General features: G+C 49.6%; 2 protein-coding genes across 2 annotated transcripts; both read right to left on the bottom strand.

Annotated features, from left to right (window-relative positions):
• Nucleotides 1–7,310, bottom strand: LOC130837417 (mucin-2-like). Its single transcript, XM_057710348.1, has 3 exons — nt 7,116–7,310; nt 3,385–4,485; nt 1–256 (listed from the first exon to the last, which is right to left on the bottom strand). The coding sequence occupies exons 2-3, from the start codon at nt 4,478–4,480 to the stop codon at nt 24–26; spliced, it is 1,329 nt and encodes a 442-aa protein (XP_057566331.1). The 5' UTR covers nt 4,481–4,485; nt 7,116–7,310; the 3' UTR covers nt 1–23.
• A 1,003-nt stretch (nt 7,311–8,313) lies between these two features.
• Nucleotides 8,314–23,950, bottom strand: CATSPER4 (cation channel sperm associated 4). The gene is made up of 12 exons (XM_057700949.1): nt 23,749–23,950; nt 23,181–23,560; nt 22,979–23,053; nt 22,382–22,525; nt 18,298–18,399; nt 12,938–13,035; nt 12,648–12,768; nt 12,320–12,453; nt 10,886–11,060; nt 9,858–10,069; nt 9,367–9,532; nt 8,314–8,745 (listed from the first exon to the last, which is right to left on the bottom strand). Exons 2-12 carry the CDS (start codon nt 23,250–23,252, stop codon nt 8,695–8,697), a joined length of 1,350 nt encoding a protein of 449 aa, XP_057556932.1. The 5' UTR covers nt 23,253–23,560; nt 23,749–23,950; the 3' UTR covers nt 8,314–8,694.
• Nucleotides 23,951–23,968: the final 18 nt, after the last annotated feature.

Below are 23,968 nucleotides of genomic sequence, written 5' to 3'. Positions count from 1 at the left end.
CACACGTATGGCCCAACTTCCTATCAGAGGGCCCCTCCCAGATTGCTCACAGAGAGGCAGAGTCCACAAGTACCCTCCTTCTTCTCCATCGTGAAGACTTGGACACTGCGACGCTCCTCTGTCTTGCTGACACTGGAGCATCCTGAAAAGGCGCCTTCCCCCAGCATCCAAGGGCGAGTCTTCAGAAAGCAGCTGCTCAGGACCACCTCAATTTCCTGTGGCTGGCACTGCAGGGCCACCAACGCCCTGGATAGTTCTGCAGGAGGACAAGAGCAAGGGCAGAGGCCTCCTGAGGCTCCTCGGATGATGCCATGGGCAGGGGTACTAGTTCTAATCTGGGTGGAGGAAACACTGGGGGGACATTAGCCCAACTCATAACAACTCCCTTAAATGAAGACTCTCCCTCACGAGAGGTGAGACCCCTCTGCCGTGACTGCACTGGGGGCCCCTGATCCCGGCCTTAGCTGATCCACTCAGAACCTTTCCCAGGAACTGAGCCTGAAAGGAGGAGGTATAAAGCTTGAGAGTTGTGAGGCAACCCTCTTCTGCCACATGAGCTGAGAGGCAGGGCAAGTCAATATGTGGAGAGAGGAGCAAAGCTGGTGCAGGTGCAGAAGGGGAGAAGCAAGGTTGAGAGAAGAGAGAGGTGACTCCCTGGTTCCTGCCTCATGCATGGTTCCAAGTGCCTGGAGAACCTGGTTGGAGCCTACCCCTGGGCTCCACGAGATGCCCTTGTACTAAACTGTCCGGTTTCCCCTTCTCCAGCCCTGTTGGTTTCTGTTACTTGCCTGGCAAGATTATTTTTGGAGATATTAATTTGTTTTGTTCTTTGATTTCCTTCTCATTCCACCAGGTAACCTGGGCCTTGGGGGTTTTTTAGGGACCTGAACTGTCTGAAATCAATGGCTCTTTCTGTCTTGTAAAAGCCTAAACTCCTGAAGAGACAGCACCTAGGGAGGGAAGAGAGGGAGTGCCTTGGAGAGCTGTGAGGGAGAGTGGTGTGTCTTCACGTCCTTTTCAGGATTTCTTCATTTCACGAGGTAACAAATTTTATTTTGTTTCATGTTTTCAGTTTGCAAAATTAATTAATTAATTAATTTTGCTCAAGCCAATTAGCGTTGATTTTCTGCCCCTGGCAGCACACGGTGCCCTGAGACGTCAGGCACCAGTGGTTTTGGGTGATGAAGGAGAGGCTAATATCGATATTGAACCCTTCCCTTCCTGCTTTGTCTGCTCTTTCCACACTTGCTGTTGAATTTGGGATGAACCGCTTACAGTTAGTCATTAAAAATTAAAAATGTTATGGAAATACTAAACATTTATGGACTTGATTTATTATTTTGAATTTAAAGATTTTGTTTTCCTTTCCTTTTTTTGAAAAGCTCACTGAGTCTATCTTGGCAGGCGTGTTTGGTCAGAGGGATGAGCTGCAATGTAAGAGCAGGTACTTTGGGAGTTCCCTGGTGGCCCAGTGGTTCAGATTCTGGGCTTTCGCTGCTATGGCCTGGGTTCAATCCCTGGCTGGGAAAGTTCCCCCCAAACCCCCCAGAAAAGCAGGTGATTTGTACCAATCTGAGTTGGTGGAAGGGGGACTGTTTAAGTCAGTCACATAACGTTCTGCTACTGCAACCAATAGTATATTGTGATATGGAGTGCCAAATAATAGTATCAGTAATAGCTAACACTCAAACACTGATGCCCTGAAGTAAATGTGCTCATATTATCCCCAGCAGAAGAAAATGAAGCATACTTCAAACCCAGACAGTCTATCTTGCAGAGTGTGTGTTCTTACAGGGAAGAAAATTAACACAAAAAGAAAAGCCGTCTCATTCTCAATGCACGAAAACACGATGCTATACTTCCTATTTTCTGTGGAGGGACACATGCAGCATTGCACAAGTGGGCACATAACCCCGGTCTCCCCAAGAGAATTTGTTGAGATGGGGACAACCCTCTAATGAGCCAGCACCTACTCAGAGTTTCACTAAAGCCCCCCCAGGTCAGACTTGTCATCCTGGACACTTCTGCCTTGCCCAGCCTGCTGAGCTCTCACCTGAATTCCCCTCTTCTGCAACAGGGTATATTCTGAGGTGCTGCATAAATGAGGATTCTAGGGACAGATACTCTTGGAAAATACACGCTATACTCTGTTTTAAAAATCTGACTTTGAAGGGAGTCATGTTGAACAGTGGAATACTAAACATTAAAGGCTCTGAAAAGTCCTGCAGTCAAGAAACAGTTTTGTTTAATCTAGTATTTCCCAAATGCATTGACACTATAACCTTTTTTTTAGTGTAATGTCTATTGAAATCCCATAAGCATCGGTGTCCCACAAAATACATTTTGGAAAACATTGGCCCATAAGTTAAGCACTGCCTAGTTTTAAATGTAACAGGAGCTTCATCCTAAAGCTGGATTATCCGACAGACCAAAGCAGGAATGCCAAGGAAATATTTTTCAAAGAAAATTTATATTTAAAAAAGCAGGGTAGTCATTTTAAGAAAATCAGAATTTTGCTAAGTTGAAATGTTTTGGGGGCTTAGATTTATTTTGACTGTAGGAGGCCTATTTTGGGGGGACAGCATCATCTTTTGGGTTCCCGGACCCAGCTTCAGCCCTTCCAGAGGGTTAGCCTGGGAAGTAGTTGCACTGCTACTAACACAGGGAGACCAGCCACCCTGGTCTTGCCTCAGCAACAAGCTTTTTGCCTCAGTTTCTCTGCCTAGCCCTCCAGGCCTCTGCTTTTTTTCTTTGGCGGAACATCATCTACACCCCCCCAGGAAGGCTTAATCTCTGGGAAGTAGTTAGAATCCTGGGGGCTGGGGGTGGATGCGTTGTCCATTCTACCTCTCCTATAGGCTGAATATTTGCTTCCCCCCCAAATCCATATGTTGAATCCTAACATCCAATGTGACAGTATTAGGACGTGGGGCCTTTGGAAGGTGATTAGGTCAGGAGGGTAGAGCCCTCATGAATGGGATTAGTGCCCTTATAAAAGAGACCCCGGGGAGCTCCCTTGCCCCTTCCATCATGTGAGGACACAGCAAGAGGACAGCTGTCTATGTACCAGGACATGGGCCCTACCTACCCATGCCTTGGTCTTGGACGTCTAGCCTCCAGAAATGTGAGAAATGTTTCTGTTGTTCATAAGCCAGCCAGTGCATGGTATTTTGTTACAGCAGCCTGAACTGACTGAGACAAATTCATATGCCCGGCTACCTTTCCTCTCACTAGAAATCACCTCTGCCCAGATGGACTCTTTAGATGTCAATGTCTGACCAAATCTCACTGGCCCTCCTGTACCCTTTGGACCTGCGTTCACCCGGGCCTTCGCAGAGTTGTGAAGAGTTCTTTGTTGTACTGACATGAGTTCCTCAGACTTACCTGAGTGGGCGTAGTAGCTGTTATTGCACACACAGACTCCCTTGTCAGCTAGGTATTCATCCAGAGCACAGACCCCTGCTCCAGGACTGTTGCTCCCGGTGTGTTTAGGGGAGGCTTGACTGGCCCCAGTCCTGGCAGAGGATTTTGTTGGCCCTGAGGAGCTGGGGATAAGGGCTGTTGAATGAGCAGCTGTTGTCTCAGGCGACTGGGCCATTGCAGTGCCAGCACTGGGGGCTGATTCCACTGGATGGGAAGGTGTTTGTGTGATGGTGTTGTGATGTCTTTCAGACAACGTGCTCATCATGGGAGATGTTGTTGGGGTTGGGGGTGCAGCTGTATTTACCCCTTCCTGAATCCCAGGCATGTTTGTTCCAAGATCAGTTGTCCCCAGGGTGGTCATGGTTAGCAAAGTGCTGTGAGTAACTGCACTAGTTGTTACAGGTAAAGATTCTTTCACATCAGTGATTGCGTCCAGTGTTGCTGGGGGTGTCGCTGTAGCTGACTTCTCAGAGGCAGTGGTTGTCATGGGCCCTGATGATGTAACGTCATTGCCTGGTGAGTTTAAGGCCATTGGAGCTGTGATCGTGGCTGACATTGGAGAGTCAGTGGACACAGATGACTCCAGTCCACTGGCTACGGAGCTCGCTGCAAATGGGGCTGCAGCTGGAGCACTCTGGTTCTGTTCTGAGGGGCTTGCTGACGTGGCCATGCCGGATGAGGCTGTGCTTCCAGATGTCCCTCGCTGGTTCTTCAGTGTAGAAGTCATCATGGAATTCGGCAGTGTTGTGCCCTCAGAGGTTGTGGTGATAGCTGTACTGAATCTCTCCTCCTGAGTCTCATGTATTGGGGTTGTCCGCTCGGTGGACCCAGTAGAGCTGCTGGCTGCTGGTGAAGTTGGAGGAGCAGCTGGAGTTGTATGCGGCTGGTACTCAGATGGTGGGGTCCTCCCGGTTGTTGATGAGGCGCTAGGTGGAACCGCAAGGCTGTTGCCTCTCCCACTGTTGGATGGAGCTGAAGTTGTGCAGGAATACTCTGTAGTTCCCACAGTTGCAGAGTCCTTCGTGGAAGATGTTGCAGCTGACCCCCAGGTTATCATAATGCCTGTAAAACAAAGAAACAAAAGAAACCAATATACCTGTTCCCTCCACCAATCCAGAGTTCTTCTCAGATGTTCTCACTTTACCAAATATCCTTATCGGAAGATTCAATAAAAATAATATCATCACCGACTACATTATTACTAGCTTGTGTTCAATTATGTGCCAGCTCTGTGCTAACAGAGCTCAGGTGAGGCAGCCAGGGAGAGCGAATTTAACTAATTCTGGCAACTATGTCTCATTCCACTCAAGGACTATTCCAGAGACAGAGTCAGCAAAAGATGGATGTCACACTTGATCTTTGATTTCTTGATGCCTTTTTTGATGTTAGTTACCTACTGCATTGAATATGACTCTAATATTTAAAGATATACAATTTTTTCTTAACAACGTGACCCCTAATTGAAAGCCGAGTGCTTCATTTAGTGCAATAGCAGTCAAGGATAGTTTTGAAAACATTTAGCTTTCACCTTGTCTGAGTAATGTGCTTCTAACGCGCAAGCCTTGGTGCATTGAATCCTCACATCCCGCCCTGAGGTAAGGATTATTATTTCTGTTTATCAGATGAAGAAACTAAGGCTCATACAGGTGAAGGCATCTGTGCAAGGTCACACAGCCAGTAAGTGATGGCACTGGATTTGAAACCAGATCCACCAGACCCCAGAGTCTTCCCTGCCATGGCACACTGCCTCACAAAAACACTGCTTCACTCTCATGGCTGAGCCAGCCACCCTCGCTAGAGAAAAAGGCCCAAATCAGCTACACTGAGCTGGATCCCTTGGAAGCCTTCCTCTTTCCCCTGGGCAATGGGCAGAAATAGGTCCATCACCTGATGCCCTGTCATTGCAACCTTGGCAGTTGCCAAAGGACTAATTCCAAAAACTGGAGGTGATGGGCTTGTCTTTCCCACAACCTAGCTCCGAAGAGGAACTGACCCTTCTCCCCAACCCCGCCCCAATCTGGCATCTGCTCTTTCCACCCCTCCCCCCACCTTCTTCTAGCCCTGCATAGAGCTAAGGGGTCACAATACGGCCAGAGTGCTGGCCAAGATGCACGGAAAGAGTAGGGGGATCTAGGCTCTAGACCTGGCTCTATTACTGACTTGCTGTGTAATCTTGGGGAAGACCCCATCTCTCTCAGTGCTTCCAGTCGCCCTCAGCACAGTGAGGGACTTGGGCTTAATGTAGCAAGAGTCCTCTAAACTCTAGTGATCTGTGGGTTTGCAACAAAACTCGAGCCTGAAATGAACAGATGTCTTTCTACAGGGGTCTTGAGTTTTTATTTGCAGAAAGAGATGTTTCCACTGGATCTGATTTTATGTTTTTTCCATGTGGCTAACTAGCAGCTGTCCCTGCCCCCTTATGGAAAAGTCCATCCTTTCCTCAAGGATGGATTTGTCGTGTTACCTGTCAATATGCATCCAGACTGATTTCCATGCTCTTTCATTCCATTGGTTCGTTTGTCTATTGCTGCAACACTACCACATTATCTTATTGTTACTTTAATGTAAGTCTCATAATCTGGTAGAGTGAGTCTCCCACCTTGCTCTTCAAGTTATCTTGGCTATTGTTGGCCTTTTGTTCTCCCTTATATGTGTTAGAATCCACATATCAACTTCTACTATAAACCCTGTTGGGATTTTGATTGGAAGTGTGTCACAACTAGAGATCTGGTAAGAATTGACATTTACATGATGTTGAGGTTTCCTGCCCACGGCAGCTCCTTTGAGAAGCAATGGAATGTGGCCTGGACTCTAAAGTCAGACCTGGGACAAACTCCCAGCTCTGTGAAGAGGGGACAAATCACTTTAAATCTCTGAGCCTCAGTTTCCTCCACTGTAAAACAGCAATGATAACAATACCTACCTCACTGGTGGTCATGAGGACTAAATGAGATAATGCACGTGAAGCTAACAGTACTTAGCATATGGCAGGTGCTCAATAAGTCGAACCTGCTATTGGTAATGAGTGTCTCCTTCCGTGCCTCTCACCAAAATTGGTATCTGCTCTCTGGGTGTTTTGCCAAGGATACTGCTGGCCATGGAAAAACTCATGACTCATGGGGTTGATAAGACATGCAATTTCCTGCCACCTCCCATTCTTTCCCCCAGCCTGTCCCAGGAGCTCAGGATCCAGGGCTGCCCTCCTCCATCGGGCTCAGGGAGGCATTGGGGGTGGAGGTTGATCTTTGCTGGAGTAGGGCAGGGGAGGGCAGCAGGGGTCCAAAAGCCCCTGGGCCCTCAGTTCTGGGCCAGATTGAGAGGGAACTAGCCTATGAAATGAATGAAACCCTAAGCCCAGATGGAAAGGACAGACAGAAAAGGGGAGAGAGCTGAGATGGCAGATAAAAGGGAGGGAATAGACCAAGATAGCAGCCCGAATGAGGATGGATGGGCAAAGCCACAGGCTCTTTGGAGGTCATCCCATCATGTTCCTGCCCCCAAGCTCACTGGTGCCCCAAGCCTTTCAGACAATTTAGGGGTGGGTTGGGGGATGGCTGTGCTCACATTGTAAGATCTTCCTAGGGACACTACCTGAGCTTCCACCACTTTCTTCCCCTCCCTGGCGAGCCAGAAGAAGGGCTGTGAGAGCCCTCAGAGAAGGTTGGATGGAAAGGGTGTATGTGGATACTCACCAGGTAGATTGAGGGCTCCATCCCCAATAAATAGCAGCAGCAGCAGCAGCAGCAGAAGCCACTGCCCATCGTTCTGCTGATTTATGGTCCTGGAGGGCACTGGGAAGGAGTCTTGGCCCAAACAGGGGAACAGAAAGCAGCTCCAAGACAGTGAAGCACTGCTGGCACTGGTGCCACCTCTCACCTGCCTGCTGAGTGCACCACCCCGTCCCCAGTTGTCCAGACTCCTTCCCAGCAGGCCCCGGGGGGCTTTTCAGGCCTGGAAGCAATGCCAAAGGGAGGGGATGAAGGGTGGAGTTTCCCATCAGCGGCAATCAGTGGGCCTCTGGGGATTCCCATTCCAACTGGTGAATATCCCCAAGGCCCCTAATTGTCAGTCTTTGCTGAACAGCTGGGCAGAACTCTCACACAACATCAGGGAACTTGAGTCTCAGCCATACGGCTGATCTCATCGGTCTCCCAACTCTGGGGCTGAGAGCTGGCCACTGGGTTTTAGAGCTGGCGCTCAATCTTATCCTCTCCCAACTGCACAGATGGGGAAAATGAAGCCCAGTGATTTGCCCAAGGATGAGAATCTGCCAAGTCAGCTCTTCATAGTGCCCACGACTGCCACAGCTTTCTGACTCTGCACAGTCTAGCTCCGGAACCTGCTGTGGCTCTCGATGGTCTTCGGTGTGAAGCTCCCAAAGAGGTCTCAGTGGTTCCAAGTTCTCCGCCAGACTTCATTCACCTGATCCTCAAACTCCTCCTGCTGCCTTCCAGGAAGCTTCAGTGCTCTGCTCCTCCAGAGAGCCTGCGAGGACCCACACTTCGCCCAGTCATTCTCCATTGATCCAGGATGGAGCTTCCTGTACCAGCATGACCTGGTCAATGGTGACGCCATCAGACTAGAACTCTCCAGAATGAGAACCAGTCTCCTACACCTTCAGACACAGAGAGAGGATAGGGTGTCTCCTTCATCAGAGAGGCACTCCCAACCATGAGCACCAGACTTTCACCCCCAAAATTTAGGACCCTAAGGGCAAGGATTATATCTTTACCATTAAGTTAAAATTTTTCAGGGTGTGGATTTTCTCTACCATTAGGCTGAAAACTCTGGAGGACAGTCAGCAACTCTCCCATTGGACAAACAGGCTTTTGAGGGGCAAGGCTGGCCCAACGGTTTGGAGATCCACCAGTCAGACACACTGATCCCAACACAAAACTTTATTGTTGAAACACAGATACCTGGCTCCACTGGCCTCACCCTTCTCCTCCTGGTGCTTGGGTCCACTTAGACCACATCTAGTTCTGGTCTAGCAGGGGACCAGGGATGCCCATCCTTAGGGCAAATCCTGGCTGCCTTGGCCAGCACCCCTTTCTGTGCTCACCCTTGCTGTAGGGCTCCCACTCTCATCCAGCATCCTTCTCCATCCCGGCTCCTCTGGACCTGGGGCTTACAGGCACAAGCCCTATAGATGCCACCCCCTTCCATCCCCAGGCATCTGTCCAGGTGTAAGGGAGAGGATGGGCTCAGGCCAGGATGTGCTGCAGCTGCTGGGTGTGTGTGCTCATGCCCGTTGGCTCCTGTCCTGCCCTCTCAGCGGCTGGACTTGTGTTTAAGGAGTACATTTGTGTTGGATTCCTGAACCTGCAAACCAAGAGGTCTTCTTGTCAATCCCCCCACCCTGACATGGCAGACACCCCCTTACTCCCCTCTTCCAGCTCAACAGCTGCTCATCCAGGCCTCCCAGGAAGTCCTTCAGGGCTCACTCTAGCCTGCCCAGCCTCCCCTCTGACCCTGGGAGCTCAGGCCATGGACATTCATGAGGTTCGCGGTCAGATGGTGTGGGAAGCACAAAGAAACTCAATAATGTGGGAGTGTGCCTTTTTCTCCCTAGAATCTCCCTCCCTCAGGATATTACTCCTCTTATGCACCCTAGACAGGACCTGGACGTCCTATGCCCCCAGTGGGCCTGAGTATCTGCCGCTAAGCAGGAGCTGAGTTCCATTAAGAAAGGGTGGGTTCGAGGGCCCTGAAGACCAAGATGGCTCAGTGGGTGGAGCTCTACTGGAGGGGCGGAGCCTCCCGGAGAAGGAAAAGTTGGAACCTAACTGGATTGGCGGTGACTGCTGGGGTACCTGGGAGTCTAGCGGGCGGACCAGATCTTGGAATAGACAGAAAGCTTTGACTAATGGGGTTGAGGCTGGGCAGGGTGGGGTGGCGGGGTGAGCACCGATTGGGTAGGAGAGGGAAGCTGGGAAGCTGCACCTTTTCCCTGTTGACAAGCGCAGTTATCAAGTCTTGCTGGCAAGTCATCTCACGGATGTCCACGGAGGATCTGCTTTCCATCGACAGGCTCCAGGACAAGTGCCTGTGCATCAGCTTCTCCTCCTGCTCCTGGTTGAAGCGGATGGAGCGTACTTCGTCCACTATCCTGAGGGTGGAGGGATGAGCGTGATCCGAGGGTGGGAGTTGGAGGGCAGCCCTCCCATCTTTTCCCTGGTGTCCAGCCGCCTTCGCTCTCTCCCTTTACTCTAATAGAGAGAGAGGCCTAGGATCAAGGCCCTGGTGAGATGCAAGGAACAGGGAGGTCTGGATTCCAGCTCCTCCAGGCTGGGGAAAACCTGGGCAAGTCACTTAACATCTCAGGGCCCCAGGGTCTGCATTATAAAATGGTGGGGGTGTAAGGCCAGAAGATTCTCAGGCTCCACTGAGCCCTGACTCACGAGACTCGGGGGTACCCCCAGTACCCGCCCTACGTGTTGAGCTCATCTCGTATCTCCTTGTACTGCATCAGGTTCTCCTGAATTGCTTCAAGCACCAAGCAAAAGTTGTCGCATGTGTTTTCCGAGAGGTTCGTTGGGGGGCCCCCCATAAACGGCTCCTGGGGGACGCCAGACGTCTCCAAACGGGCGACCACACAGTGCACCAGCGGCAGCTCGTTATTCCCATTTCCTTCCTCGTGGCCTCTCTGGGAAGGGGGCAATGGAGAGGGAAGGACAGCTCAGCGGGCACCCCCTCCTCTGGCCCTTTCCTGCTTGGCTTCAGGGAGGATGAGTCTCAGGACACCGGGATTCTAATGCCCCTCGTTTCAGCTCCAACCAGTCTTAGCCTCCCTCCTTTGCTGTGGGGGCTCAACTTGAAATGCAGGAGCCCATCCCTTACCTCTTTGTTAATTCTCACCCCTTTTCAAAACTTAGCGCTTCCCACACCATTTCACTCCTGGTAAATCCTACCCAGCCAACTGCTGAAGCCCTATCTACTCTCAAGTCACAGCCCACAGCCCTCAACACTTTAGGTAATACTCCACCCTACACTCCCCAGCCTTTTGTTCGCTCTACCCCGAATGAATAATACTAGAGCTAGCATTTATTGAGTTCTTAGTATGTGCCAAATACTGTTCATTTACCCATGAAATTCCCATAATAGCACTATGAAGTAAGTACTATTATTATTTCCATTTTACAGGAGAAGAAATTGAGGCTTAGATTGGTTAAATGCCCTAACGTCACCCAGCTGCTCAGTTTTGAGTTGCCAAAGAACAAGACATCTAGGACCTCTACACCCCTCAGAAGCCCCAGTTGGTGAGCTGGCACTCAAGGTGGGGGAATGCTGCCTCCACTTCTCAGCCTTGGCTTTCTTCAGGCCCTAGAGTGTGTGAGCATGTGTGTGTACACACACACACACACACACACACACACACACACACACACACACAGGCGCGCACTCAAGTCAGCACTCATGTACATTCTCCCTTTCCCGCCTCTGCCTGCCCCATCTCACTCACCTCACTGAAGACTATTTGATGCTGTTGCCCCTGTTCTCCTGCCTTCATCATTTGCTCCAGATTGGTGGTCACCACGACGACCAACAGATTGATGCCAATGAAGGCACCGATGGTGATGAAGATGGCAAAGTAGATGGCGCCCCCAATCTCCACTGCGTACTCCCTTGTCTCCATCCTGGAGATGGCAGTCAGGGGCCCTATCACCTCCGTGGCCCTTTGGGCCTCAGTTTCCTCATCTATGAGATGGAGAAATTATCTCACGGCCTACTGGGACTTCTGCTGTTGTACAGATCTAATGCCTTATTTCTAATTGCCCCTGCAGCTGCTCTTTACTGAGCACCAGCTGTACTGCCAGACAGTGGGTGGTCCTCAAGCCAGCCCTGCAAGGTGGGGATTTGTACATCAGCACTATCGAGTTTAATCTCTTGGCTGTATTATTTAGTAATGTCGTTCTTATTATAAAAAATAATTCAAGCTCCTTATAGGAAGATCAGAAGGAAAATATACAGGAAAAAAATCTCACCCACTGTTAATACCTGTTATAAATCTCCCATATTTTCCCTAATAATAGTTTTCTCTCTCTTGCTATACACGTGTGTGTGTGTGTGTGTGCATGCACAATCTCTACTAATCTCACAGCAATCCATGACACGGTTAATATTGTATTACAGTGCCCAATTGACAGATGAGGAAACTGAGGCTCAGAAGGTTCATGGCTAGTGCAGTGGAGCAAAGACACAAAAGCCCAGGTCACCTTTATTGCACACTCCATGATTTTCCCACTGCCTATATCATAATGGATAGAGTGTAGAAGACCCTTTACCAACTGGGCTTCTACTCTTGCACAAAGGAAATAAAAAGAAATCAGTCAGGGGGACCCACTCCCTGGAGTGGACTGGAAACAAATAGCGTTTAGGTTTAATGGAAAAGAAGCAAAAAACAGAACCCAGGCAGCCATCTGTGGCCAAAAATGACCTTGGGCAGTGGGTCTCAGAATGAATAAAATGAGACCCTAAGTTCTCAGGAGTCCAGGCAGTTTGGTGGGCTCCCGTGTGGGCTAGGAGGCTGCCTTGGAGGCTCCCTAGGTGCAACCACTGACCTGCTCCTTTGCCCAAGGTCTAGGTGCCCAGCTGTTGAGCATGATGGGAGAAATCTCCATGAATAGGCCTGTGGTGGGACCTTGAATGGGTTGAGTTTCATGGGGATGAGTAGACTACAAACCCAGAGGTGGCAGCCTCAGGGAGTCTGCTTTTCGCCAGTTTAAAGCCCCAAACATCCACCTCCTGCTGAGCCATCCTCATCCCAAACTGTGCAGCCGCACTCCCACCCGAGAGCCCTTCTCCCTCCCCAGTCAGTTTTTTGCCTCTGGGAGCCCCAGCCCCTCCCTGCCTAGATCGGCTGGACTGGTGGCCCGGAAGCCCCACGGGCACTCACTGAAAGTCACTGTAGATGTCCACCCAACCATCTTGGGTGATGCAGATGAAGAGGGTATACAGGGCAGCCTGCATGTTCTGGAAATGCATGGGCACGAACGCACCAAAGAGAGTGACCCCAAATACGGAGAACACCTGCCAGAGAGACCAGAGACCGGCCCGGACTTCACCCAAGAGCCTTGGAGACAGGACATGCAAATGAGCTGCCAAGGGAATCGTAGGGGTGCAGGCCCATAGCCTCTACCCATCTCCAGACACCCCTGTATCCCCAGTGACCCAGGGGCCTGTTCAGGGAAGGGGAGCGGCTGGGGGCAGGGGAGGGCACTGACCAGCATTAAGAAGAGGATGAGGGCCATGATGTTGGCCATGTCAGGCACCGACTGCAGGATGACGCGGATGATCCGGGCCAGGGGCTCCACCGCCATGCACACATGCACCAGGCGAAGTGCCCTGTGGCAGAGCCTCTCAGGGGTGCCCCTCAGCCCTGCCCAGACCCCTCCTCCTCACTGTCCCCCCACCTGCCCAGAAAGGCAGAGCTGATCCCCAGCTGGTAACAGCTCCTTCTTTTCTTTCCCAGGGTCCAGACAGGTCCCTTCTTTCCTCAGAGCTCCCAGCTTACCTGAGGGTGTAGGTGATAGAGATGGCACTGAGTTCATTAACGAAGAACCCCAGGAGCAAGATAAAGATGATAAGGAAGTTGAGGATGTTCCAGCCGTCCTGGGGGGTGGGCCAGCCCCAGCAGGGTCTGTCAGGCCCAGCCTATGGGTTCATCCTGGGTCTGCCCTCCCCACACCTAAAGGATGGGGGACTCAATGGTCCTTTCAGAGCAGGGCCAGTCATCTGCCATCCACTGCTGTTACTCATCCTGCTGTCGCCCCAAACATGCCACAAAACATGCATGTGCTCGCTGTCTCATACACGTGTCAAATGCAGTGTTGGAAACACACATGGAGTCTCTCACACATACACAGCCAGTTCCTTAGGTGAGTGCCCACCTTGGCTAGTGTACTGCTAACAATGGCCTTGCCCTGCAGTTAGGTGACCTGAGAGTGTTTGGATGTTCTAGCTGTGTGTGACTGATGAAAACATTAAGGAACAGTGCTTCAATAGCCAGGTCAGAGGTGACCTAACTCTCACTGCAGAAGAAGGGCACAGTTTGCAAGCCCTTTGTCCAACAGGGCACCAACTCCTTTAGAATGGGGATGGAGGAAGGAAGCTCACGTGTATAACAAATTCAAGCCCAACCACTACCGAGGGAAATTTGCTCTAACAATCCACATGTACCTTTGATCAGTGATCCCACTGCTCGAAATCCAACCTACACAAACTCTGGTACAAGTACAAAATGGCATCTGAAGAAGGCTGAAAATAACCAGTGTCCAGCAACACTGGTTGAATAAACCACTGCACATTCATTCAATGGAGTACAGGACCATGAGAAAGGTCTCCATGTACTGACATAGAAAGATCTATTAAGTGACAGCGGGAAAGTGCAGAACAGTGTTTACAGTAGGCTACTGCTGGGAAAGGGAGGACTAAAAATATGTACATACTTGCTTATGATTGCAAAATAAACACTAGGAGGATAAACAAGAGATTATAAATAGTAAAGATTATCTAAAGAGGGTGGGGTGGGGGAAAGGGATGAAGGGGCAGGAGTGGAAGCTAGAATTCTGTGTGTGCCTTTCAATACAGCTTTGACCAACATGTAACTGCATTAAATATTCAAAAAGAAAACGATTTTTAATGGGAAAAAAGTCCTTAAATGTATTGGGCAGTCCAATAAACAGAAGCCCTCCTGGTGTTTCACATTCAAAGCATCGGTGCCTAAAAATACACAGGGAGACATAAGTCTGCCTGTCTATAGATCCATCCCTCTATCCATTTAGTATTAAGTTCCTGGGAACTTCCCTGGTGGTCCAGTGGTTAGGACACCATGCTTCCAATGCAGGGGGTGTGGGTTCAATCCCTGGTCAGGGAACTAAGATCCCACATGCCTTGGAGTGTGGCCTAAATAAATAAATAAATAAATAAATAACAAAATAAAATAATAATAAGCTCCTACTATATGCCACACCTCAAATCAGATCCTGAAGATATAGGATTTCTGCCCTGCTCGGCTCACAGAGTTGTTGTTGTTGTTTTTTAATAAATTTATTTTATTTATTTATTGACTGTGTTGGGTCTTTGCTGCTGCACATGGGCTTTCTCTAGTTGCTGTGAGCAGGGGCTACTCTTCATTGTGGTGCGCAGGCTTCTCATTGTAGTGGCTTCTCTTGTGAAGCACGGGTTGTAGGCGTGTGGGCTTCAATAGTTGCAGCACACGGGCTCAATAGTTGTGGATCACGGGCTCTAGAGCACAGGCTCAATAGTTGTGGCGCACGGGCTTAGTTGCTCCATGGCATGTGGAATCTTCCCAGAGCAGGGCTACAACCCATGTCCCCTGCATTGGCAGGCGGATTCTTAACCACTGCGCCACCTAGGAAGTCCTCACAGAGTATTTTGAGGGAGGTGGATAGATAGTACATTTTAACTTCTGGTGAGAGGTGAGTATGCAGTATCAGGGAGACAGAGCAGCAACTAACCTAGCCTGGGAGAGACAGGAAGACTTCCTGGAAGAGAATACATCTACATGAGTCTTAAGCTGTAAGTGGGAGGAAAGCAAGTGAGTAAGAGGCAAGGAGCCTTCATAGACTAGGGGTCAACATGGACAAAGGCATGAAGGTGAGAAACAGCAGTGTGTGTGTGTGTGTGTGTGTGTGTATGCACGCACTTGCAAGTGTGTATTGGGGAATGCCACTACAAGCAGCTTGACGTAGCTGGAACACCCAAGGGTGAGGCCATGAGTGATGAGGCTACAAAAGCAAACAAGAGCTGCATCATGGAAGGCCTTAAGCACAATGGGGCATTTAGACCTGATCCTATAAACACTAGGGAGCCACTGCAGTAGTTATGGGTACTTGGGCCTTGGGAGAATTATTTTGATGGCAGTTGGGGTCCACAGGAAGCCATAGCAACATCCTGGTGAGAGAAGACAAGGCAAGAGCTAGAATGGGGGTAGCAGAGATGTAGAGGCAGCAAGAAATTTGAGAAATATTTGGGTGATGAAATAGTAATTAATTGGCTGTAGGAGGTAAGAAGGTGGGAGGAACCACACAAGGGCCGTAGAAAAGAGGGTACTGGGGGCAAAACTTTGGGGATCCCCACATGGCTGGGTAATATTTGAGATATTAACTTGCAGACTTTCCCCCCTCCCCTGCCTTCTCCCTCTCCATCTATCCATTCAACAGGGAGCAGTCCTTGTACACTGGGACCAGGGGAGGGGTTGGGGTGGGGAAGGAGACAGCAGAGGGCCTCTAACAAGCCCTGGCTTTTGGCACCAGGAGGCTGGACCCAGATGAAGGTTAGGGTTTGGGACATCAGTTCTCAGTCATTAGTTCTGGAGGGTGGCTCTGCCTTCCAGAGGACATTTGGCAGTATCTGGGGACATCCTTGATTGTCACAGCTAGGAAGGTACTAACGGCTTCTAATGGGTAGAGGCCAGGAATGCAGCTAAACACTCCACAATGCGCAGGGCAGTTCCCTGACAACAAAGAATTACCCAGGCCAACATGTTAACAGTGCTGAGGTTGAGAAATCTTGTCATTGAGGGGACAAGCAGAGTGGCCTAGAGAAACACAAGATTCTTAGGCATGCTCCAGTTCTCTTGTGCTAATGAAACACTGGCGCTTAGCCTTGAACGTCCAGGCCTCTTGAAAGTGCAGGCCCCCCTTAACTGCTGCTAAAAGGGAGACAGGCGGGGACCTGGGACCCTTTGCTTCAATGCTTGCACCTGGAAAAATGTCTCCTTCAGGGACAAAATACAAAGAAACTGTAAGGGACTAAAAATAACTGCCTGCATGAGCAGCTGGGGCAAATTATGGACAAAAAGATACAAAGAGCCCAAAAAGACCAAATGCTGCTTCTGAAGAGCCCAGAGCAAAAGCAGGGGGTTGGGAGCCAAAGCAGGGTACTGTGCATGCCCCATGCATATAACATCACCAAAGGGGTGGGCAAACATCAACACCAAAGGGGTGGGCAAAATACCTAAGCCACCACTCCAGTCAGACCCCTGGACACTCCCCTACCCTCACCCCAGCCAAGGAACCAGCTCATCCCCCCTCTGGGAGCAAGTGAGCAAGGGAAGCTGCTACTTGTTCTTGCTCCCATCTGCTGCCCCAGGGGTGCCAATAAACCCCTGCCTGAATTTCTTGTCTAGCCTCTGGTCTATTTCTATTGACTAAAGAGGCCAAGACCCCTGGTGGGTAACAAAAGAAATCTCAGGACTACCTGAAAGACGAAATGCTCTCTCCTACCAAACAGCCTGTATCCTAGAGCTAGTTCTGAAAAAGTGGTGCATTGAAATATTCACAAAAAGCATGGTACCTATTCTCCTCTCCAGTGTGGAAACATGTAAACATGCACCATCCTATTCTATTTTCTGTTAATAAACATCCTCCCAAGCGTTGTTTTTACAAAGCAGTCTTTAAGACATCTGGACTTCAGAAATAGTATCCTAGGTTCTATGCTATAGGTTCTACCTGAAGTAACACCTCTAACCCCTGGAAAGTTTGTAATTCTAATTCTAAATACCTGGTAATGGTGTTTAAATGATGCTTCCTTTTAATGAAAGGTATAAAGATTTGATAGGTATTTTTTTAAAAGCCTCTTCTTGCATATGCCCAAAGGCAAGATAAACCCCTTGACTCTAGAAATCCCTTGACTCTAGAGGTCTTATTCAAACAAAGAATTTGAGTCTTTGTCTCATTTTATGTAATGTTAAGATCTCTTCCCACCCAGACAGCTTTTTGATACTCTCCAGAATAGGGGTCAGCAAACCATGGCCCAAGGGCCAAATCTGACCAGCAGCCCCCTTTTTTTAGACTCTCAGGTTTAGAATGGCTTTTATATTTTTAAATCAAAAGAATTATAGGCAGGGGGAGTCAAAAGAAGAATAAGATTTTGCGACACATGAAAATTATATGAAGTTCAGATTTCAGTATTCACAAATAAAATTTATTTGGAACATAGCCATGTTCTTCTGTACTCTCACAGCAGAGGTAAGTGTTTGCGACAGAGACTGTATGGCCCACAAAGCTTAAAATATTTATCTGGCCCTTGTGAAAATTAATAAAAGGAAACCTTACTACAATGGAATTGGGAGGCCAAAAGGGGGAGCTCTCCCACAGTATCACTAGATGTTGATTACAGGAAAAATTGTCAATTACAAACTTCAACAGAAAAATCACCAACAGGAAAGAATGATCAATTACAGGCCCCAACAGGAAAAGAGGTACATTGCATTTCCTGCAAGAAATCGACTATTCCAGCAACTCAGCCCATGAGAGACCATCATCACCCTGAAATCTCAGTTTTCTCCAGAAAATTTTGGTTCAAAACAACCCCTCCCAACATCCTCCTTTTCTCTATAAAATAATGTTCCTCTCCATTGTTTGTTGGACTAGTCTATGGCTTTTGGTACAGCTTGCTAGTCCTGCATTGCAGTTCTTCTACTATTCCAAAATAAACCCTTTTTTTGTTGGTAAAATAACTGACTGTTTTATTTTTAAGGTCAACACCCTTTACAGAAAATCTTTGCTGACCCCTGCTCTTGAACCCTGTAAATTAAGGTGAATACTCTCAATTGCATTTCTCTAATAAGGAAATCAAGGTTTTCCCAAGATCACAGAACTAGGGAAGGCTGGATCAGGGGTTGGAACCCAGAGAGGCTACACTTCTAGTACAAATTACTTTCTGCCACATCGCAGACATCTCAGAAGTAGTCAGTCTCTCTGCATGTCACACGCACACACACACACACACACGCATCCCTCAGTTTGCAGGGCCAGGTGCACAGGGGTGGGGACGGGGTGGGCACCGGGTGGGGTGCCATCCCTAAGGAGGAATAGAGGTGATGGCAGGGAGGGCCCAGGGTCTTACCTTCCAGAAAATCCAGAAGCCATTTAACCAGCCGAGGAGAAGCTCACAGATAAGGATGGTCAGCACAATGTCATCTATGGTAGAGAACAACTCATAGTGTTTCTACATGGAAGATAGAGAAAAAGAAGGGCAGAGAGATCAGTGGAGTGGGACCTGAGCAAGACCAGGGAGAGAGGATGTCTGAAGGGGAGGGAGGTCCAGATTCTTACTGTTCCTCAGCCTCAGCATCTTTGTAGCTCCCTTCAGAGCACCCCTTCCATGTAAGTGCCAGGCACCATGATAAGACCACAAATGTATCACTTCATGTTACCATCACCATTGTCCTATGAAGTAGGTTCTATTCCCATCTTGCACTTGAGGAATCAAAGACGTGCCCAAGGTCAGACAGTTAGTGATAGAGATTGTTGTCTGACTACAAACCTTTGTTCCTAACTTCTAGAGTAGGAAAAGGGAGATGAAGAAAGGCAGAACAGACTCCAGAATTGAGAGGGAAAGCCCTGGCCCTTGAGATGGAGGACACCAAGCCCCATCCTTGCTTCTCTGGTTGTCCCAACCATTCCTGCTGCTTCAGCTTCCAAATCCCCCAGGCCAGGCCTAATCAAACTCCTGGGTATCCCCCTACTCACGAGTCCAAGACATGCTCCCTGGGTGGATGGACTGATGGATGGATGACTCCATGACTTTGAATTCTGTTTAAAACCCAACTCACTTTCATGCAATCTCCTGTTAAGCTGTGACTCTGCTATAGTTTGTGACATGAACAGCTCCCAGCCCCCTGACTCCACCCTGGTAGTTACCAAAGTCACCTGGAATCCTCCCCTTTCTTCACCTCCATGGCCCACAAACTCAGTGCTTCAAGCCTCCTTCTCCCCACACCTTGCTACCAGCTCCATCCACCAGCCAATGTGAGGCTGGGCAGAGCTGCTTCTTGTTTTTTGTTTTCGTTGTGGCCACGCCATGTGGCATGTGGGATCTCAGTTCCCCGACTAGGGACTGAATCCATTCCCCCTGCAGTGGAAGTAAGGAGTCCTAACCACTGGACCATCAGGAAATTCCCTGGGCAGAGCTTCTTAAACTTAGATGGGAGCTAAAGTTTATGGGCTTCCATCCTGTTCCAAATTCCCAAAGGGCATCATGGGCCAGGGATGTCTGCCTACAACAAGGAAGGGTTTTCTCTCCCACCATCTTTCCCTTCAGCTCTATGCCACTGGCCACTGGTGGCAATAGGCTCTCCTTACTATTTATTTAAAGAGCTTCCTAAACAGTCTCCCTGCCTTCTCCAAGTCATGAGCATCTGTAGCTAAATCAGAGTTGCCTTCTCTACCCACAAACCTTCCATGGCTCCCTATGGCCTGCAGGGTCAAGTTTGAAACCAGTCTGGCAGGAGACTTCCCTGGTGGCGCAGTGGTGCGCCACTACTACTGAACCTGAGCTCTAGGGCCCACGTGCCACAACTACTGAGCCCATGTGCTGCAACTAACTGAAGCCCGAGCACTTAAAGCCCGTGCTCTGCAATAAGAGAGGCCACCGCACTGAGAAGCCCATGCACCACAATGAAAAGTAGCCCCCAGCTTGCCACAACTAGAGAAAGCCTGTGTACAGCAACAAAGACCCAATGCAGCCAAAAAACAAAACAGAACAAAACAAAAAAACAGTCTGGCATTCACAGGTCTCTAGGATTTGACCTTCATGGGCCCATATCCTATACCAGGGTTTTCAGCATTTTTGACTGGGACTCAAAGAAATATATTTTACATTTTCTACCATAATGCTCTCTCTCTCTCTCCTTCCTCCCCTCCCTCTCTATCCCTCACCACAATTTCGACTTCATCCTTTTTCATTTTATTTCATTCTACTTCAAAATGCCGCTATCTGCACTCTGAACTGATTTCATGATCCATTGATGGGTTTTGATCTGCCCTCTAGTCCACTCATTCCGCAAACCTTGGCAATTGGGTTTCTGCCTCCACCACATCAGAGGCAGCTCTTGTCAAGGTCACAAGAGCTAAGTCCAAGGGATGCTTCAGAGTCTTTTTCTTGCCTCGTCTCCTAGCCACATCCGACCTTGGGCCCCCTCCCTTGGTAATGCACTCTCCCGGGGTTCCTCCCACTCCTCTGGCCACTCCTCCTCAGTATCCTTTTGCATCTCCTCGTCTGTTTTCTGCCCTTTACTTGGAGGCTCTCCTCAGAGCTCGTCTTAGTTCTCTTCTCACTCAACACTCTCTCCCAGGCAATCTCATCCATTCCTTGAGCTTTGGCAACCATTCACCTACATGCCAGTCACTCTCGTTGCCAGACTTTAAACCCTGGCTTTCCTGGATAAACAACAAGGTCCTACTGTATAGCACAGGCAACTATAGTCAATATCCTATGATAAACCATAATGTAAAATATATATATGTATATTCTTTTTTTATATTCTTTTCCATTATGCAATATATATAACTGAATCACTTTGCTGTACAGCAGAAATTAACACAACATTGTAAATCAACTATACTTCAATTAAAAAAAAAAAGAAGTAAAGTAAAAAGGGGGCTTCCCTGGTGGCGCACAGGTTGGAGTCCTGGTCCAGGAAGATCCCCCATGTCTTGGAGCAACTAAGCCTGTGTGCCACAACTACTAAGCCTGCGCTGTAGAGTCTGCAAGCCACAACTATTAGGCCCATATGCCCCAACTACTGAAGCCCACATGCCTAGAGCCCATGCTCCATAACAAGAGAAGCCACCACAAAAAAAAAAAAAAAGAAAGAGAAGCCACCACAATGAAAAGCCCACACACCACAGCGAAGAGTAGCCCCTGCTCTCCACAGCTAGAGAAAGTCCGCATGCAGCAACAAAGACCCAACGCAGTCAATAAATAAATAAATAAATAAATTTTTAAAAAATATAAAGTAAGTAAATAAATAAATAAATGAACTCTGGCTTTCCAATGACATAGGATAAAGCCCATCCTCCTTAACAAAACTGAAAGACCCTGTGTGATCTGGCTACTGACCACCTCTCTGAACTCATCAGTCACCACGCTGGACATTTTAAAAATATTGATTTTCAATAGCACAGTTCACGTATGTGACAGACTCCTTGTAAGAAATGAAAACATCAGGCTTCCCTGGTGGCGCGGTGGTTAAGAATCCGCCTGCCAATGCAGGGGACATGGGTTCAATCCCTGGGCTGGAAAGATCCCATATGCCTCGGAGCAACTAAGTCTGTGTCCACAACTACTAGGCCTGTGCTCTAGAGCCTGTGAGCCACAACTATCAAGCCCACATGCCACAACTACTGAAGCCCACACCCCTAGAGCCCGTGCTCCACAACAAGATAAGTCACCGCAAAGAGACACCCGGGTACCACAACGAAGAGAAGCCCTGCTCACCACAACTAGAGAAAGCAGTGAAGACCCAATGTAGGCCAAAATAAAATAAATACATAAATAAATAATAAAATAAATCTTTTAAAAAAAAGAAATTAAAACATCAAGGGTAAGACCCAAGTCATAGTGAACTTCAATCTGGACACACAGAACTCACTTCCACGCTGTTTCTTCTGCCCAAAACATTCTTCTCCACCTCTCTGCCTGGCCGACTCCTATTCATTCTTTGTTCTCTGCTTAAATGTCCCTTTCTCCAGGAGCCCTCCTTGACCCCCAGATTAGGGCCAATGCTTCCTTTGAGCTTCCACATACTCTGTGACACCCATGTGGAATGACATTATGTGTCTGTCTGAGAAAGAACTGGGTCTGTTGTGTTCACACGTGGCACTGAGCTCACTCTCTGGTGCAGAGTGATTCTCTCTCGGTGACTACTGATTAACATGGGATACCCTTCCCCACAAGGCGCCCATTTGCCTGCCTCTGCTCACACCATTTTCCTCTGTGCTTCCTTTGCAAATCCAATGCGTTTCTCAAAGTTGGGCCACCTCTACCACGAAGCCTTCCTTGAAGGAAGGTCTGTGCTAACAGGCCCTTGAAGAGCATCCAGGCCAACCATCAGGAACAGATGAGGAGCCTGAGGGCCCAGAGAGGCAACTGCCTTGCCCAGGTCCCTGTTAGATCAGCGGGGGCAGAGATCAGGCTGGAGTCCCACCTGGCCAAGGACGGAGTTGGTGCGGAGAGCGATGGTGATGGCGTTGACCACCAGCAACACGGCCAGCAGCAGCTGGAAGGCCGGGTGTCGGAGCAGCTGCTTGACATACATGCGAGTGATGAACTCCTGCATGTCCCAGGCATCCTGGCAGAGGGCGGGGGACCTTCCTTCAGGCAGGTGTCACCATAGGAGGCCTCTGCCTGGAATTTTGCTCTCCGTGAATAGGGACCCTTGGGGGCCACTCTTGGGAAAGAAGTTGGCTGACAGAGGATCATGGAACGGGGGCATCAGTGTAGAGGTCACTACCTAAATGGCCACTGAAAGTGGCTCACTGCTGAGGGGACTTTGCTGGGGTCATTGCAAGGGAGACTCTTGTGGGGTCTCTGCTGGGGAGTGGCTGTCATTATACAGGGGCTCCTGTGCGGGGCACAGCCAGGTGGTTACTAACACACCATGATCGGGGGGGGGGGTCCCTGCAGGGATCATTTAGAAGGCAGAAAGGGCAGAGTTATTCTGAGGGCCTGTTGCTCCAGGGACACAGCTGCAGAAGGGTCACTGTGGGGGTGAGGATGCCTGCAGGCCCGGCCTCGGCCTTACCTTATTGCTAGTGATGTCTCGGCGGTTGATGAGCACTCGCTCCTCTGGCTGGAGGTAGGGCTCGTGAGCGGCCCTCTGCGAGGGTGAGGAGACGGCCCATCAGTGCAGCCACGGCCCCTCTGGACCCAGTGTGGTCCCCCAGTGCCCCACCCCACCCCAGGAGGCCCAGCTAGGGCAGTGCCGCCAGGCAGGTGCCACCTACCATGCGGTTCAAAGGCTTGATATAGGTGGTGTCGGTCCAGTGCTGCCACCAGGTCCTCTGGTTATCCTCCATGGCTGCTCAGTCTCCCCCTCACTCCTCAAAGAAACTTCATTCCAAGCAGTCCTGCCCCGCCTCGTGGTGATATCACACAGGCCTCTGTGGCCTCCAGCTGTCTGCATTCCACCAGGGAATTCTCATACCGAGGAGCCCCTCCCACTGACTCCCCTCGGCACACCACAGAGGAGGCCGGGACACCGAGCGGCTGGGTGGGGTCAGAGGTCAGAGGCTGATGAGAGCAGCTCAGGTCTCCTGAGCGGCCTGGTGGAGACACAGCGGCAGGGCCCCCTGTTCTGTGTCCAGGAGCTGGAGGTGAGACTGGGCTAAGGAGAGAAGGGGAGAAAGGTGTTTCGTCCTGGGGTTCTCCTTCTAGCAGACCTCAGCCTGCACCCCTGCCCACCGGCTACCCCACCCCACCACCCCACTCTTCAGGGCTGCCCCCTCCCCCCACCTTTCCACGCGAGGTACCCTTCCTCATCTGTAGCGTGAAAGGCTGGTCTCTATTTCTCACCTTTTCCCTCCCTGGAGATGGGGCAGGAGAGCACCAGCAGGTTTCGGGAGGGCTGGGAGAGATGGGTATGAGTGGAAGCCCTCACCATCCTGGAAGGCATGGGGCTTCAGGCACAGAGCCCAGGCTGGTGGGCCGCGCGCTGGGCTAGTTACCCAGTGCGCTCACCTTCCTGACAGCTTTTCATCCCCGTCCCCTCCGGGAAGCAGATTCTAGATTCTAA

The sequence above is a fragment of the Hippopotamus amphibius genome, chromosome 1 (genome assembly GCF_030028045.1).
Source record: "Hippopotamus amphibius kiboko isolate mHipAmp2 chromosome 1, mHipAmp2.hap2, whole genome shotgun sequence".
Taxonomy (NCBI): domain Eukaryota; kingdom Metazoa; phylum Chordata; class Mammalia; order Artiodactyla; family Hippopotamidae; genus Hippopotamus; species Hippopotamus amphibius.
The sequence above is the reverse complement of the archived record's forward strand: the minus strand, read 5'-3'. Positions and strand labels throughout refer to the sequence as shown.

Excerpts from the sequence above, each read along its gene's own strand:
- LOC130837417 (XM_057710348.1), bottom strand. The coding sequence starts at position 4,480 with ATGATAACCTGGGGGTCAGCTGCAACATCTTCCACGAAGGACTCTGCA. Across the intron at positions 257-3,384 it reads CAGCTACTACGCCCACTCAG|AACTATCCAGGGCGTTGGTG; the intron begins GTAAGTCTGAGG and ends GTCCTCCTGCAG.
- CATSPER4 (XM_057700949.1), bottom strand. The coding sequence starts at position 23,252 with ATGGAGGATAACCAGAGGACCTGGTGGCAGCACTGGACCGACACCACC. Across the intron at positions 23,054-23,180 it reads TCAAGCCTTTGAACCGCATG|AGGGCCGCTCACGAGCCCTA; the intron begins GTAGGTGGCACC and ends TCACCCTCGCAG. Across the intron at positions 18,400-22,381 it reads CCAACTCCGTCCTTGGCCAG|AAACACTATGAGTTGTTCTC; the intron begins GTGGGACTCCAG and ends TCTTCCATGTAG.